The 18,104-nt window shown below is 42.4% G+C and overlaps 1 protein-coding gene across 2 annotated transcripts in view; it reads right to left on the bottom strand.

Moving 5' to 3' along the window:
* Positions 1-268: 268 nt before the first annotated feature.
* The window catches only part of sts (steroid sulfatase (microsomal), isozyme S), a 164,002-nt gene continuing 146,166 nt past the window's right edge, over positions 269-18,104 (bottom strand). The window contains exon 10 of one of the 2 annotated variants that reach the window (XM_069892068.1): positions 269-853. In XM_069892068.1, coding sequence (XP_069748169.1) covers positions 726-853 — 128 coding nt within the window. In that variant the 3' untranslated portion in view covers positions 269-725. Of the gene's footprint in view, positions 854-16,051; positions 16,376-18,104 lie in introns of those variants that run through there. The other variant, XM_069892067.1, reaches the window with a different exon arrangement.

The following is an 18,104-nucleotide window of genomic DNA, read 5'->3' as shown; positions in this document are numbered from 1 at the left end:
CTGTGCCAGGCAAGCCTGGTGGGGGGGGAGCCGGTTTAGTTGTCGACCACCCGGCCATGCGACAGGTAGTACTGGGTTACATGGTACCAGTAGCACTCGGACGAGTGAGCTGGCAATGTAATGGCAATAGTAGTGAGTAAATCAACGAGGAAAATTAAAATTAAACCTTTAATATCATACCCACAGCAACAACGAAAATAACAGCGTCTGCTTGTAGTGCGTGCAGACGAAACGATATGATTCGAAGCATTGGGTAATGACGACAGGTCTGTCACATTAGAAGGCTCAAAAAGTAAATTAGCATTGAGTTTTAGCCTTGTAGGTATATTGATACATGCAGCCTGGGCTTACAAAACTTGTTTTTGTTGTTATAAAAATAATAAATTTCTGCTCAAACACAGCACAAATATTTTATAAACAGTCATTTTGGTGTCACCCTCTCTGATGGTGTCTCCCAGAGCAGTCTGCACCCCCTGCACCTAGCAACGCCAGTGGATGGGGGTCCTTTATGATGTTGGCTCACGTAGATGTCGGCAATGGATGGGAGGTCAGAGCCTCTGATGGACTTGGCTGTGTTTTCTACCTTCTGCAGCCTGGGCTTCAGGCTTCTGCACCTCCTTCCCGAAGGCAGCACCGAGAAGAGGATGTGACCAGCATAATGGTTGTCCGCGGGCCTCCCAAACGTGGCGACAATCCTGGGTAAGTTGCATCAGCTGTTACCAGGATCAAAATGCATGCCCATCTGGAAATGGAGATGGAAACATGGAGCGTGACGCCTCGTATTTTCTCATGGGCTTTGCTGATGAGTTCCAAATATGGCTAATGTGGTTGCACCTCATTAAGCTGATGAGTTCTGTCAAAAAATTAAACGTTCAGGTTAATGAGGTTGACAGATTAATAATAACATCTCCTCGTTCTTTGATTGAGGTTAACGTCATGAAAGCACATTTCTGTCACCTTCCAAAGGTGGTGAAATCGACGTGGGTTTGGTAGTCGATCAGTGGAGGGACCTCGGTGGGATTAGTTGGAGAGTGCAGAGAACTAGATCTCTGCCTTCCAGCCTGCTGGAGCTCCAAAGAAAACACAAGGAGGAGGAGAACCTGCCACAAAGTGATTTAAGAAGCAGAGTGGGTGTTAGAACAAGTCTAATTGGGGGAGGGGGGCATTAGGGTCACTGCTGGGGGTGGGGGGTCCAATGCCTGAAAACAGCCCCCCCACCATGTCGCCGGCCACGTTAAGAAGCTAGAATGACAACCCATTGAGAATGTATGGAGCCACGGACATTGACGGCAAAGGAAAGAGGCCCTTCAATCCAACTTGCCCATACCGGCCAAGCTGCCGAACCAAGCTCACACCACTTGCCTGCATTCAGTCCATATCCCTCAAAACAGTGATTGGTAAGGGATTGCTTAAGGTGGGAAGTAGGTGGAAAGAAAAAGTTTGAAAACCTCTGTTTTAACCGTCCCTCATGGACTCGTCATGTGCACGGTTTCAGAACTCCAAAGGAAATGGGCCAATGGCAATTTTTCTCAAGCCAAATATTTCAGTAACAACTGGGTCTAGAGCAGTGATTCTCAACCTTCCCTTCCCACTCACATCCCACCTTAAGCAATCCCTTACTAATCACAGAGCACCGACGGCGTAGGGATTACTTACGGTGGGATATGATAAAAAATCTGATAAAAATCCTGAATTTCACTACTTTGCTGTTTTACTCCATAGGGCGAGAGAGAGGTCACTGCCGAGGTGGGAAGAGTGGAGGGCCGTGATGTGGCAATTACAGTAATCTTCGTCCGCGAAGCCAAGCCAAAGAGAAGAGGTGACTGACAGTGGGGGTGGCAACTGATGGCTGGTGGAGGGGGAGACTGATAGTTCCCATAAGTGCATGACGCGCCACTTATCACATTATTGCTGGGTTAGGATCTCCCTTAAATCATTGGGTTGGCAATTTAATGGGTCCGTCCCCCTGCGAGTTGAAAGGAGCTTCCAGTACCTTTGCCCCATTTATCACACCCAGGTCCTAGGAGGACCTCTCGGGTGCTGCAATGTGAAAGGGGCTACAGAGTGTAGGGTGCAGAGAACAGAGTGTAGGGTGCAGCATTACAGCGAGTCACAGAGTGCAGGGTGTGGAGTTATAGTGAATTAAAGAGTTACAGTGGGTCACAGAGTGTATGGTGCTGTGTTAAAGTGAAACACAGAGTGTAGGGTGGGGTGTTACAGTGAGTCACAGAGTGCAGGATGCGATGTTACAATAGGTGCTTTCAAATTGCCTTGTAAAATGGTGTTAACCAGGCAATTTGCCCGGTTAGTGCCCCATCACAAGGCAGCTTGAAATGGTCTGACCTGGTCAACGTCGTCCAAAGTCAATCGTGTCCCTGCCCTACCTCGGAGGTAGTCAGGCAACCTAGTTAAACTGACCCAGGACACATTGACCGGCAGCTTGAACAGCAAAATTGTCGACCGGTTATTCCTGTGACCTCAGTGCTTACGTGCTGGCGTCCCAAGGAAACCCGGGCTGAAGTGTCCGCGGTAATTGGGGGGAGAGAGGGGTTGCTTCCAGGGCCCGGGGTGGAGAAGTCGGGGGTGGGGGTGGGGGGTGTAGTGAGGTCGCTGCCACGGGGGAAAGAGGAGAGGGTTCGGCTGCCGCGGGAAGGGGGAGCGCGATTGATGATGGGAGGGAGACTGACAGCTAGTGGGGGGGGGCGAGACTAACAGCTGGTTGGGGAGAGACTGACAACTGGTGGGGGGGACGGGGGAGACTAGTTTGCGTGACGCGTCACTTACCACATCATCGCGGGGGGTGGGATCCTCCTTAAATCACCGGGTTGGCGATCTACTGGGTCTGCCCCCTCCCCCAGCTTAAAAGGTGCTGGGCACCTTTGCCCCACTGATCGCAGCTGGGTCCCAGGAGAGCTTCCTGGATTCTGCCGCTTAAAAGCACCGAGTGAGTCGTAGAGTGGAGGGGATGGTGTTGCAGTGAGACTTTAGGATGTGATGTTATAAATATATTGCAGGGTGTAGAAAAATGTACCAGTTTAAACAAGTGTCGTGCTTGAGGCCAAGGCAATCAAATGCCACTGTCCAAGGCAAATTTCAAGCTTAATTTTTAATGTAGACATATAACATGGTAACAGGCCATGAGCCCAAGCCATCCAAATATCCCAACAAACCTACAACCCCCGTATGTTATGAAAGTTTTCCTTACAGAGTTTGTGTGTTCTCCCCGTGTCTGCCTGGGTTTCCTCTGGTTGTTTTGGTTTTCTCCCACCCTTAAGACGTACAGGGCTTCGAGGTCTGTTGGGTGTCATTGGACAGCACAGGTTTAGATGGCCAGAATTGGCTTCTACCGTGCTGTAAGTCAAATTTAAATTTAGATGTGCTGAAATTCGGACTTGACGCACTGAGTTCCTCCAGCTGATCGTTTTTGTTCTAGATGCCTGTCTGCAGTCTCGTGTGGGTTTCAATTTAAAACAAAACTGACTCTTGGTGAACTTTACTGCACACAAATTTGGCTTCTCCTTGTGTAACCCCATAGGGCTGACTTTATATACATGGGTTTCCCAATAGTTAGCTGCCTGTCTAGATTTTACTCAGGCTAACACTAATCTGGATTGCTGTTTGAAAACGCATATTTAGTCAAACTATGTCTTCACAGCCAGAAAGCTTCTGGCAGACGACCAAGGCTCAATTAATAATTAACAACAGGTGTTGAATTTCCGCAAGAAATTGTTTTTCACCTACCATCGGATTGTGGCTTTCCCTCCAGCTCCCCAACCTCTTCCCTTCCTTCTCCTGTCAGAGAGCAGCCCTCGGTCCTCTCCCCTTTACCCTGTAGATACTGCGGGACCTGCTGAATTTCTCCAGCACGTTTGTACATTGCACTCGACAATGTACAGATTTTTTTGTTTAACTCAAGTTAAATCTTGTGAGCTCTCTCTAACCTCCTGAGGTATAATATCAAACATCTCACCTACTTTCGAGTTCCAAGCGGAGGGGTTGAATTCAAGAGTGCAAGTTATTGCTGTTAATTAAATATGTCAGTGTTGTGTGACAGAGTATATAGAGTATATAGATATGTTTTTGGGAGATAAATTGGGAAAGGTTTGTTAGAGTAGGTCACATACAAACACTTTAAAACAGATCTTATTTGAAATACTGGAGCTCTGCTAAATGCTGGACATATCGGCTCCACAGCTTTTGCAAGAATTTGGAGAGAGCCTAAAAGAGTTCACTAATGGATTGTTGCTTAAAAAAGGCAACAGTTGAAAGATCCTATTGGAGATGCAGATTGTCTTGAAGAGAACTTGCTGTTCCAAAGCAGAGAGAGTCAAACATGCTGTCTCTCTAAGAGAGAGAGAGAGAGAGACTTCTTTGTCAATGTTACAGCCAGCAGAAGCAGTTGGGACTGGAACAGGACAAGCTGGCCAGGTTGTGGAAAGCCCCATTTGGAAGACAGCCTGGTCAAAGCCCATGTGGTTTATGCAAGAGGAGAGGACTGGCTGTCTAATGTTTCACTTGGAATAAGGGAAACAAAAAGGAACTCTGTGGTGACCTGAAAGAAAGAGGTTATCATCTGGAGGACCCTGAAAGGGCAAGTTTCGTCAGTTAGACACTGGAGTGGCTAATTAAAAAGGAATCAGTTGTGGATGTCCTGGAACAACAAATCTCTCTCTAAACCGACAAGAATGTTCCTGAGCAGTAACCATTTACCTTTCAAGCACAGTATAAGAATCACCTGCAACCAGTGAACTTGGAGGAATGAGAAGTGAGATTGGATTGTGAACCCAAAGAGCTTTTCTGAACTTACACACACATTACATACACATGCACTTAATATTAGAAGGGGGTTATGTTAGGTTAGTTAAGTCATTAGAGATAAGTTAAAGTGTGATTCTATGTTCATGTTTAAAGATAATTAAAAGCAACTTTTGTTTAAGTAATCATTTGTCTTGGTGAATATCTATTCCTGATGGGTTTTTGGGGTCCTCTGGGCTCGTAACAGTTGTATTATGACCAAAAACTTTTAAAAAGAGAGATAGAGCATGTTTACAGGTCCTTTCACCCGTGCCGCCAAAATACACTAATTAACCTACAACCCCCGCACGTTTTTGAAAGGGGGGAGGAAACCGGTGCACCCGGGGAAAACCTACTCAGGTCACAGGGTGAATGTACAAACTCTTGACAGACAGTGTAAGATTCAAACCAGGGTGCAGGCTCTGTAACAGTGTGGTACTAACCGCTAGGCTACTGTGCCACCCTGTAATTTATGATCTTAACTGCTTGGACAACTGGCTGTACTTCTCTAGTTATCAATGAATTGCAAGAAGTTGCAGATCTGTGCAATACACAAACATGTTGGAGAAACTCAGAAGGTCACGCAGGATCCACAGCAAGTAAAAGGTAAACAACGCTAGCCATCATTCCAATTCCAGCCTCACTCTCTTCAACCCCCCCCCTCCACCCCCCCAGTCAGGAAGGGGATTCATGAGTGTGAGAGCATACATTGTGGTAATGGATCTGTGTTAATATTCATCTTTCTTCTTTGGCTTGGCTTCACGGACAAAGATTTATGGAGGGGTAATGTCCATGTCTGCTGCAGGCTCGTTGGTGACTGACAAGTCCGATGCGGGACAGGCAGACACGGTTGCAGCGGTTGCAAGGGAAAATTGGTGGGTTGGGGTTGGGTGTTGGGCTTTTCCTCCTTTGTCTTTTGTCAGTGAGGTGGGCTCTGCAGTCTTCTTCAAAGGAGGTTGCTGCCCGCCGAACTGTGAGGCGCCAAGATGCACGGTTGGAGGCAAGATCAGCCCACTGGCGGTGGTCAATGTGGCAGGCACCAAGAGATTTCTTTAAGCAGTCCTTGTACCTCTTCTGTGGTGCACCTCTGTCTCGGTGGCCAGTGGAGAGCTCGCCATAGAACACGATCTTGGGAAGGTGATGGTCCTCCATTCTGGAGACGTGATCCACCCAGCGCAGTTGGGTCTTCAGCAGCGTGGATTCGATGCTTGCGGACTCTGCCAGCACGAGAACTTCGATGTTGGTGATTAAGTCATTCCAATGAATGTTGAGGATGGAGCGGAGACAGCGCTGATGGAAGCATTCTAGGAGCCGTAGGTGATGCCGGTAGAGGACCCATGATTCGGAGCCAAACAGGAGTGTGGGTATGACAACGGCTCTGTACACACTGATCTTTGTGTATTTCTTCAGGTGGTTGTTTTTCCAGACTCTTTTGTGTAGTCTTCCAAAGGCGCTATTTGCCTTGGCGAGTCTGTTGTCTATCTTGTTGTCAATCCTTGCATCAGATGAAATGGTGCAGCCGAGGTAGGTAAACTGGTTGACCGTTTTGAGTTCTGTGTGCCCAATGGAGATGTGGGGGGGCTGGTGGTCATGGTGGGGAGCTGGCTGATGGAGGACCTCAGTTTTCTTCAGGCTGACTTCCAGGCCAAACATTTTGGCAGTTTCCACAAAACAGGACGTCATGCGCTGGAGAGCTGGCTCTGAATGGGCAACTAAAGCGGCATCGTCTGCAAAGAGTAGTTCACGGACAAGTTTTTCTTGTGTCTTGGTGTGAGCTTGCAGGCGCCTCAGATTGAAGAGTCTGCCATCCGTGCGGTACCGGATGTAAACAGCGTCTTCATTGTTGAGGTCTTTAATGGCTTGTTTCAGCATCATGCTGAAGAAGATTGAAAAGAGGGTTGGTGCAAGGACGCAGCTTTGCTTCACGCAATTAATATTTAGGTTAATGTTAAGCTATATTTCCTATAAATATGGCTGAGATAATGTAGTGGGCTTGGAGCTGGGTTACACACACACCCTTACAAAAGATTCAGAAGTGAATCAACGAGCAAACTATGGTGAATGTCTGCCAAGCTGCCTGTTTCCCCTCTGGCAAGCCTTGCTGTTCTAACATTGGCTAAATCCGCACCGACCCAGAAAAAATGGACCCCCCTTAAGAAGTTACCACCCCCAGACTCAGCAAAAGCCCTTAAAAGCTGTATGAGATTCTTTTCCTACTACTGCAAATGGGTTCGGGACTACGCCACGAAGCCACGCCCTCTATTTGACACTAAATCTTTTCCTCTCTCTCCAATGGCCTTGAAGGCTTTCGAGAGAATTAAAGCTGATATTGCCAAAGCTGCACTCTCGTCCATTGACGAGGACGTCCCATTCCAAGTGGAAACCGATGCCTCAGATTGTGCCTTGGCAGGAATCCTTAATCAAAAGGGCAGACCTGTGGCATTCTTCTCCCGCACGTTACGCGGACCTGAACTTAAACATCCTGCCATTGAAAAAGAAGCCCAGGCTATTATTGAAGCTGTTCGCTACTGGAGACACTTTCTAGCCGGCAGAAAATTTACTCTTGTCACTGATCAGAAATCTGTAGCCTACACGTTCAGTACTAAACACAAAAGTAAAATCAAAAACGATAAGAAGGCACGCTGGCGAATAGGACTCTCAGCTTATAATTATGAGATCCAGTACAGACTGGGCAGGTTAAACGATCCCTCTGACGCATTGTCACGATCTGCTGCTGGTGCTCAGCTGGACGGGCTAAAAGAGATCCATAGCAGACTGTGCCACCCAGGAGTCACGAGGTTCTTCCACTACACAAGGGCTAACAACCTTCCTTACTCTCTGGAAGAAGTCAGGAAACTGACTAAAAGCTGTCCCGTTTGCGCAGAATGCAAACTGTAATACTTCAAAGCTCCAGAGGCCACTCTCATCAAGGCAACCCGACCTTTTGAGAGGATGAGCTTAGATTTTAAAGGGCCGTTACCTTCCAACAACAAAATGTATATTTTCTCACTGTAATTGACGAATATTCCAGGTTTCCCTTTGCGATATCCTGCCCTGACGTCTCGTCAGTGTCTGTCATTAAGTCACTTGACAGAATTTTCAGCATTTTTTGTTTTCCCAATTACATTCATACCGATAGAGGCTCAGCTTTCATGAGCGTTGAACTGCGGCGAGCCCTGCTACAAAATGGGATTGCCACCAGCCGTAACACAAGCTACAACCCACAGGGCAATGGACAGGTTGAAAGGGCTAATGCTACAGTCTGGAAGACTGTTAATCTTGCTTTAAAAACACATGGTTACCCTGTTACCCGGTGGCAGGAGGTGCTGCCTGAGGCACTACATTCTATTCGGTCTTTATTGTGTACTGCAACACATCAAACACCTCATGAACGTATGTTTGCCTTTCTTAGGAAATCAGGAACTGTGATGGACTGGCCAGCCTGTTTATCTGAGCCTGGAACCGTGCTGCTGAAGAGCCACGCTCGGGCACGTAAAACAGACCCCCTTGTCCAACCAGTTCATCTACTGTAATACTAACCCCAGCTACACTCATGTTAGATTCCCAGACGGGAGTACTGACTCTGTACCCCTAAGGGATCTGGCCTCGCCTGGTTTACCTCTTCCTCACACCCCTACTCAGAGTGATTCTGAGAGATTGGGCTCACCCCCCGTCCCCCAGCCTGTGACCCCTAGTAAGCTTTCAGATGGCCATGCTGAGGCTCCACTGCCTCACGCTGGCGATTCTGGAGCAGGTTCAGAAGCCAGTTCTTCCCACACTACAGACCCAGGAACTCTACCAGTTCCCAAGGTTGCAAAGGAGCCACCTGTTTTGAGACGAAGCACCAGAATTCGTAAACAACCTGATAGGCTGACATATTCATAAAACATCTCATTATATTTTGATTGCTTGCTAGATACTGGTGTATTTTGCCTGTTAGAGTATCTCAAGGCCAAACATGTATCACTTGCTTCAGTCTTTCCTAGCAGCTGTCCTTTTGATTTTAACCCTTCTTTGCCGGAGGAGACTGTGGTGAATGTCTGCCAAGCTGCCTATCTCCCCTCTGGCGAGCCTTGCTGTACTAATATTGACTGTGCATTATCTCTACTGTTGAGGACACTCCCCCTGGATATAACTGTATATGCATCTATTGTTTTTCATTATTGTACCATGAGTTTCTGCTAATAAAAGCCATGATTATTGTTTGACCACATCGTCTTTGTCTACTTCATCAACTGGCACTTCAAACCTGGTCTGAACTACATTGAGATAGTATCACTAACATGATAAATGTAAGATACAGATTAGTACAATATAATTTTTTTGCATCAATTATGTCTCACACCACAGAAATTAAACTAGTTCAGACTTATCAAACAGATGTTTTAGATGTGGTGAGGAGGCAGGAATGTTTTTACATTCAACTTGGTTATGTTCTAAAGTAAGGCCTTTTTGGGTTGATCTAGGAAATTTCCTAAAGCAGATCACAGGGATAAAATTTTCACAAAACCCAGAATGATTTTTACTGGGGGATATTACAGGGATAAGACCTAAACTGAAACTATCCAAACATCAAACAAAATTTGTTAAACCTGCATTGGCATTGGCCAGGAAATATATAGCTGTTGCTTGGAAGTCTGTTTCACATCTAAGTATGGCACGTTGGAATGCCAAGAGGCATAGCTGTATTCCCCTCAAGAAAATTACCTATAACTTAAGAAGTATGACGTATTTTTACAAATTTGGTGTTCATATTTACTAATCTCTGGTGTAAATTTTTAATTATGTTCATTGTAATCCTCAAAACGTGTGCTGATCTGCTCCAAAGAAAATTAATTGAAATGAATGTGTGATCTGTGGAGTGTGCAGCTCTTTTCAGCAGTCCAGCTTGCTTTCCTTTTTCCTCCTTTTCTCTTTCTTTATCATTTTCTTACTTTTCTTTCAAAGTCTATCTTTTCTTTGGGGCTTTCTTAGGTGGGTGTGAGGTTAGGGAGTTGGGTATAACCATCATGAAGAAAATACTGGATTTACTTTTGTACTTGTATTTTTGATTACATGTATGGTCAAAATTTTTAAATAAATTAATTAAAAAAACATTCAGAAGTGAAGTCATATTTTGGAGTCGTGACGTCTGTAAGCCAGAGTTATGCATGTCACATGGTTCTCAAGAAACTTGAGCTAGCAACTGTTAAAGATTCCAGTAAATATTCACATGGTTTCCAGAAATTTAGGACTGATCTCATTGATGATGTAACATCACATGATGTTAGAGAACTATATACTCTTGGCAGAGAGACATTTTCATCAGAAGAAGGCAGAAGAAGACTGAAAAAGACTAAGAAGACAGAAGACTGAGGAACACCTGACCTTCTGAAAGGAAAGGACTAGTATTATCCTTATTATAGGAGATACACAACATAAGTGGCTTTGAAATAAGTAAGACCATTTCCAACGGCTCTTTTATGAAAAGAGAGGCAGCCTCGTGTGCCCAGAAGATGGTTGCTCCTGTTTCAGAAATAACTCATTATGAAGATCACAGTTTGAAACCCTAACAAGAAAGGGGGAAACTTGTGAAAACACTTATGAAGAACATCTCTCTGAAAGACAGCTCATCAAGAGGCTTGTGAGTTTAAAGAGATTTGAAAATATAATGTTTAAAAGTGCTTCATAATTACTTCTGAACTGCAATTTAAAAGGATCCTCAAGTTCAACAAGATGTTTGAAACTGAACTTTTGCAGAATCCAGCTTAAACTGTAATGGTTTTGGTGTTAACACATTTACATTTGCGCAAAGTGGGGTTAAATTTAGAGTTAAGTAAGAAATGTTATGTTCTTAATAGTCTAATAAAAACTTTTAAAATTTACCATTGTCTGGTGAATCTTCCATTGCTGTTCCTTTGTGAGTACACTAGTAAGGTTTTATTAGTTTGTAACAATCGCCAGATTCAAGGACGCTTAATTTCTCGCCATGATCAGACTCCTCAATGAACCTCTCAGTAGTAAAATCATGTTGCCTTTGCTCAGTACCAACTGATCTCTGTAACTCTGCATGTCTGTACTGGGTCTGCTCTATATAATCGATGCTTCATTGGCCTGCTCGCAAAACAATCCATCTTGGTACATGTGACAATAAACACACTTGAATTTTAACTCTTTTTTTCTCTATTCCTTGCATACATTTTTCTCCATAGCTGAACTATTTTACCACTACTCCCTACTCTACATTTGTTCATTTGTTATTGTTCTTTAATTTAAATTTTATATTTGTAAATTTAGACATAGAGTACGGTAACAGGCCCTTCCAGCGCACGAACTTATGCCCACAAATGGACCGATCCATGTACGTTTTTGAAGGTTGGGAGGAGACTGAAGCACCTAGAGGAAACCCACGCTGACAATAAAAGACCTAAAATCCGAGCCACCTGAGGATTGGGACAGTCTGGATTTTGAGATTTTCTGGGTTCTCGGGCAGTACTTTTAAAATTCAAATTTAAGTAGAATAAATAGGTACATTTTGATAATTTATTAAAGAAAGTTTTTCATACAAAATAATAGATTTTTCTTACATTTCCACAACCCTCCACACGGTTGCTTGTTGCCGCTGTGCATCTGGTACAGCTTCTGCACGTTCACAGGCACACAAAAGCTTAGGGTTTTGGAGAAGTCCAGATTGTCGGGTGGTCCGGATTTCAGCTGAGAGTTTTGGAGAAGTCTGGGTTGTTGGGTTGTCTGGATTTCAGCTGAGAGTTTTGGAGAAGTCTGGATTGTCGGGTGGACCGGATTTCAGCTGAGAGTTTTGGAGAAGTCCGGATTTCAGCTGAGAGTTTTGGAGAAGTCCAGATTGTCTGGTGGTCTGGATTTCAGCTGAGAGTTTTGGAGAAGTCCAGATTGTCGGGTGGTCCAGATTTCAGCTGAGAGTTTTGGAGAAGTCTGGGTTGTTGGGTGGTCCGGATTTCAGCTGAGAGTTTTGGAGAAGTCTGGATTGTCGGGTGGACCGGATTTCAGCTGAGAGTTTTGGAGAAGTCCGGATTTCAGCTGAGAGTTTTGGAGAAGTCCGGATTCTCCGGTGGTTTTTGGACTTTTACTGTCGTTTGGTCTCCTAACTACAGGATCGTTATCAATAAAAATGAAAGAGTGCAGAGAAGATGTCTGTCTGTCTCTCTCTCTCACACTGTCTCCAACTCTGAGAGCAAAGCCCCTTCTTTTCTGCTCTCTGCCTGCAAACATCACATGACCTTCCAGACAGTAAATCCTCTTTTCCAGACAGAGCTGCTACTGCCTGTTGTTACATTTGTTGCCTTTTGCAAATAACAGTCCATCTTGAGTCTCTGAGCCCCCTTGCAAAAGCTCCTGCAAAAATTCTGTCTTAAAGTGTTGTGTGTGATCTGCTCTAACAAACCTTTTCCAATTTATCTCCCAAACACCTCTATATACTCTGTCACAGTACACATGATAAATAACACTGGGGTCATCCCATTGTGTGTGAAAGGCCCTAGAGCATCATAAAAACAAAAACTCTGAAAGGAATTAATAAGAACATTTTTATCCACCAAACATGACAAATTATTTTAATTTGCAATATCAATTGATAAGCAAATTCTTTATGCGGTGAGTTGTGCAAAAATGCAGTTAAATTATATACAATATTAACTTTGGACATTTTTGCCATCTTCATAGATTACAATGCAATATTTCATCTGTCCAGGTAATTCTTTCATGCTGGATGCTTTCAACTATCTCACCCTGGAGAAATTAAATCAAATTAGTGGCTGTGCAGAATTGTGGGGGAATAGCTGTTATATTTTTAGCTGTGCGAACCTCAGCTCCTATGAAGGACTGCTGAAGGTGCAGGAGAAACTGCACTGGGAGCTGGTGTCCATAGGATGTGTAGTGCAGAAGGGGCCAATTCAATCTATGATCTGCCCATGCCTCACCCCAAAGAGATCTCCCCATCATCCTGCCAACAATTTGTTAGTGACAGTGTATATGTGGGTGGGAAGCGAAGGTTGAGAATCGCTGCTCTAGACCCAATTGTTACTGAAATATTTTGCTTGATAAAAATTGTCATTGGTCCATTTCCTTTGGAGTTATGAAACCGTCCACGTAACGAATCAATTAGGTACGATTAAAACAATGGTTTTCAACCTTTTTCGTTCCACCCACATCCCACCTTAAGCAATCCCTTACTAATCACAGAGCACTGATGGGATAGGGAATACTTAAAGAGGGATGTGAGTGGGTGGAGAGAAAAAGGTTGAGAATTACTGGGTTTGCCTATGAGGAGAGATGAAGTCACCGGGAACTCTGCTCACTGGAGTGAGCATGTCTAAGTTTAAATAAAGAGCACTCGAGCAATTTGAAGGAGGTGGGGAATGTGCGTCTGGTGGGTAAAGGTGGTTGTTATTGTTGTCGCCCACAGCTCTCAGAACATCGGGCTGATATTAGCCTCCAGTGTCGTCTGTGTGAATTTTTCACATTGTCCCTGGTTCTGTAACTAGAGGCATACATTTATCACCCTAGAGGGCACTGATCTCTAAATCTAGAAGGCATAAGTTCTAAAAATAGAGGCCAAATATTTCTAAAACAAGAGGGCAAGGATTACAGTGCCAGTGACCTGGGTTCGAAACCAGCGCTAAGTGTTTGTACATTCTTCCTATGCTTGTGTGGTTTTCCTCTGGGTGCTCCGGTTTGAAGTCAAGTTTAATGTCATTTGATTTCAGAAGTATAGCCTGATGAAACAGTGTTCTCCAGTCTTCGGTGCCAAACACACAGACACACAAGCAGACATAACACACATAGAGACAAGCAATATATATGCAAGACAAGTATTTCATTAAAAAAAAATTGTTTTGAACAAGTGAAAGTTTTGGATGGTTAGTGTGAGCCATCCCTTTGGTCATTTTCACTGTCCATGGGAAGAAGCTGTTCCTCAGCCCAATGGTGCTGGCTCTGATCCTCCTGTATCACTTTACCGACGGGAGCAGCTGAAAGATGCTGGTGTGCAGGGTGGAAGGGGTCCTCGATGATTTTGTGCGTGCCCTTCAAAAAACACTCCTGGTAGATCACGAAGATGAGGGGGGAGAGAGAGACTCTTATGCCCTGAGACTTGACCTCTGATCCATTTCTCTGCACCAACCATAACACACAGTGATGCAACCGGCCAGTTCGCTCTTGGTAGAGCTCCTATAGAAGGTTGACGTGATGGTGGCCGGTAGCCTGGCCCGCTTCAGTCTTCTCAGGAAGTTCAGTCGCTGTTGCGTCTTCCTGGCAAGTAAGATGTTGAGTGCCCAACCTTCAAAAACATATGGCGTTTGGAGGATACTTGGTGTACTTGGGTGGCACAGGCTCATGGGATAGAAGGGCCTGTTACTATACTGTAAGCCTAAATTTAAAAAAAAAAATCTAAACCTGGAGGCCAACTGTTTCTAAAACTGGAGGCATACATTCTAAAACTAAAGGACAAAGATCTCTAAAACTGGATGGCAGAGATCTCAAATAGAAGGGCAGAGTTCTCTAAAACTAGAAGGAATGAACTTCTAAATCTCAAGGGCAGAGATTTATACAATTAGAGGTTGTAGTAATAAAATGAGGACAGATTTCTAACACTAAAGGGTGTAGATTCTAAAACTGGAGAGCATAGATATGAGGTGAGGGAATAGATTTAAAAGATCTGAGAAACACCTTCTTCGCACAGAGGGTAGTGGGTACATTGTCACCAGAGAAAGTGGTAGAGGCAGGTACAACTAGAACATAGAATATATCAGCACATTACAGGCCCTTTGGCCCTCGATGTTGTGCTGACCTATATATTCCTACCAAAATATACTCAACTCTTCCTACCTTGTAACCTATTTTTCTTTCGTCCATGTGCCTGTCTAGGAATCTCTTAAATGCCCCTAACATTTCAGCCTCCAGCACCACCCCTGGCAAGGCATTCCAGGCACCCACAACTCTCTGTATAAAAAAAATTACCCTCTAAAGTTTCCTCCTTTCACTTTGTACAGATGTCCTCTGGCCCTTGGAAAAAAGTTCTGGCTTATCTATTCCTCTCAGAATCTTGTAGAGCTCTATGTAGATATTTGGTTTGGAACATGGATAGGAAGGTTTTCAAGGGCTATGGGCCCATCTGAGTATGTAGGCCCAAAGTGCTTGATTCCATGAGGGTGGTCCAGGTTGCTCAAAAAGGCTTGTTGGTAGATTAATTAGTTGCTGTAACTCACCACTCAGGTAGGGAGGGAACCATTGGGAAGTAAGTTGCAGGGTATGGGACCGATGGGATTTCCCTGCTGGGAACTGTACATGTGATGTGAAGAACAAGTTCAGAGAAGCAATGAGTCTGAACTCAAGTTGGTTGTAACAAATGGCCTTTATTTGCCCATGAGAGGAAGTCATCACAGGGATTACACACAAACATACCTGTCCATTTGTCACAACTCCAGCAGTAGGTCTTCTAATATAAAGCCTTAATCCCACCATAAAAAAAGCCCAAAATTAAATTTCTCAAAAACTTTAAGTGAAAAACTCCATTCCATTGTATCAAAGACGTTCTCTGCATTGAGAGAAATAACCATTTGTTGGTCAGATAGCTGCCCAGAAACATAAATTAATCAACTTTACAATATTGTCTGCTGAATATCGATTTTTAATAAAACCCATTTGATCTATATGATGTAAATCTGGTTAAATATTTAGCTAATCTATTAGCTAGAACCTTGACAACAATTTTATAATCTACATTCAATAACAAAATAGGTCTATAAGACCCTGCTTTTAATGGGTTCCTATCCTTTTTTTTTAAACTTTATTTAAAATTTTATGACATGAATAAAATAAAAATTACATTTAAAGAAATAATAAAAAAATAAGATGATAAAAATTAGAATACTACATCATTAAACTACACAAATTAACCCCGCAATAATTATAACAAAACATTAATCGTCTAATTTAAAATTAGTCCAACCCTCCCCCCAAAATAAAGAGTGAAGAATTAATTAACAATGTTGTAAATAAAATAGAAAAAACCCCACCTACAAAAAAAAGGATAAAACTTAACAACAAAAAATTTTACTAACAACAAAAAAAATCAATATTAAAATAATACCCTTAAACATATATTTAAATCAAACATAATACATGTATTTAACAAATGAAATCCACTTTAAAACTAAGTTCAAATATTAAAATCATATATCAACCACATATCTGTTATACAAAAAAATCATAATTAATAATACATAAATAAGAATTTTCATTAATACCAAGTTTCCTTTATAATTCATCGAGAGAACAAAAACATCCCTTAGAAAAACAATCAGATAAACTTTTTATTCCCTTCCCCTCCCCTTATACAAAAAAAGAAAAAAAAAGTTCAAACTCTTATAAAATTCTCCATATTCTTCATTTATAACATCTTCAAAATTCTCTATCGAAATTAACTTAATTTTATTAAACTCTTCTCCCTCAATGTATTTGTACTTGATTTTCTTCTTTTTCTTCTTATCACCTTTCCCCTCATCTTCCTCTTCATCTAATTCAACATCCTCAATTTTTGACTTATTATCTTCTGTGACATCATCCTCTTAAAAAAGAGAGAAAAAAGAGAAAAAATAAACCCCCCCAAAAAAAAGAGAGAAAAAAAAGGAGAGAAAAGAAAACCTCCTAATTCCCTCTCAATTACAATCAGGAAACAAAAAGAGTTAAAAAAAAATTATTTATTTTAAAAAAATAATTAAAAAAAACCTTCACTTCTTAACCCGAAAATTAAAAAGAAAAAAAAACAGGTCGGAGGTCACAACTACCTCCTCCTGTTTAAACCGCCCAAAGCGTTAACTACCTCCTCCTGTTTAAACCGCCCAAAGTGGTAACTCCCCCAAAATATTGGGTGTGAGATAACTCACAGGTAGCTGATGACTTCTGGAAACTAGTGCCCACCCAGTTCCCTCTCCCAACTCCCATTTCATTAAACTATCATCATTTTTTAAACTACTTAAACTCTTCTAAAAAAAAAAGATAAAAGATTTATTTTTTTAAAACAACGTTACCACTTCGGTCACCATTGCTTCAATTTCTTTTAAAAATCTGGATCCCACCTTACATCTCTACTCTCTTTGGAGACCTTGAAGGACTACATCGTTAATTTTTTTAAATAAGCAAGTACTTTCTTACGCTTAATAGGATTATTTAAACCCTGAACATTAAGAGAAGCAAACTTCAATTTAGACATTTCTTACACTCAATAAAACACAACAACAAAAAACAAACAAACAAAAAGGAAATAAAGAGAGAAAAAAAGAAGAAAAAAAAGAAACCCCCAAAAAAAGAAGAAAAAAAACCCCTTAATTCCCCTTTGAAATTACAACCAAAAACTAAAAAAAAAGTTATATATAAATTTTTAAAAATTATTTAAAAAAGATAATAAAAAAAAGCTTCACTCCCTAACCCAAAAATTAAAAAGAAAAAAAAAACAGGTCGGAGGTCACAATTACCTCCTCCTGTTTAAACCGCCTAATGCGGTAACTCCCCCAAAATATTGGGTGTGAGATAACGCACACGCAGCTGATGACTTCTGGAAATTGGTGCCCACCCAGTTCCCTCTCCCAACTCCCATCACTATTTAAAATCTTCTCAACAAAAAATAATTTAAAAAAAAAATTTTTTTTTAATCAACTTTGCCATTGCGACCACCGTTTCTTCCATTTCTTCCAGAAATCAGATTCCCTTCTTGCAGCTCTGCCCTCTTTGGAGACCGTGGAGGACTACGTCGTTCCTGGAATTGCGTAATTGGTAAAGACTGAGCAAAATCCATAGCTTCTTTAGGATTATCAAAGAACTTTGGTTGATATCCATCCTGAAAAATCTTCAGTACCGCAGGGTATCTAAATGTTGCCTTATATCCTTTTTTCCACAATAATTCTTTCACAGAATTAAATTCACGTCGTTGAAACATAATTTCCTGACTCAAATCCGGATAGAAGAAAACACGATTACTCTGAACCATCAAAGGAGATCTGTTTTGCTGTGCATTTCTAACAGCCATACGTAAAATAGTCTCTCTATCACAGTAATTTAAACAGCGAACCAGAACAGGTCTTGGATTCTGTCCTGAAAAAGGTCTCCTTCTCAAAGCTCTATGAGCTCGTTCCAATATTAAACCTTCAGGAAACTTATCTTGTCCCAACACTTGTGGAATCCATTCAGTGAAAAATTTTCTTGGATCTGGCCCTTCTATGCCTTCTGGCAAGCCGACAATTTTCACATTATTCCGTCTAGATTGGTTCTCCAAATAATCAACCTTTCTTGCTAAATTT

This window comes from Narcine bancroftii, chromosome 7 (assembly GCF_036971445.1).
Source record: "Narcine bancroftii isolate sNarBan1 chromosome 7, sNarBan1.hap1, whole genome shotgun sequence".
Classification (NCBI taxonomy): domain Eukaryota; kingdom Metazoa; phylum Chordata; class Chondrichthyes; order Torpediniformes; family Narcinidae; genus Narcine; species Narcine bancroftii.
This window is presented reverse-complemented; position numbering and strand designations above follow the sequence as displayed.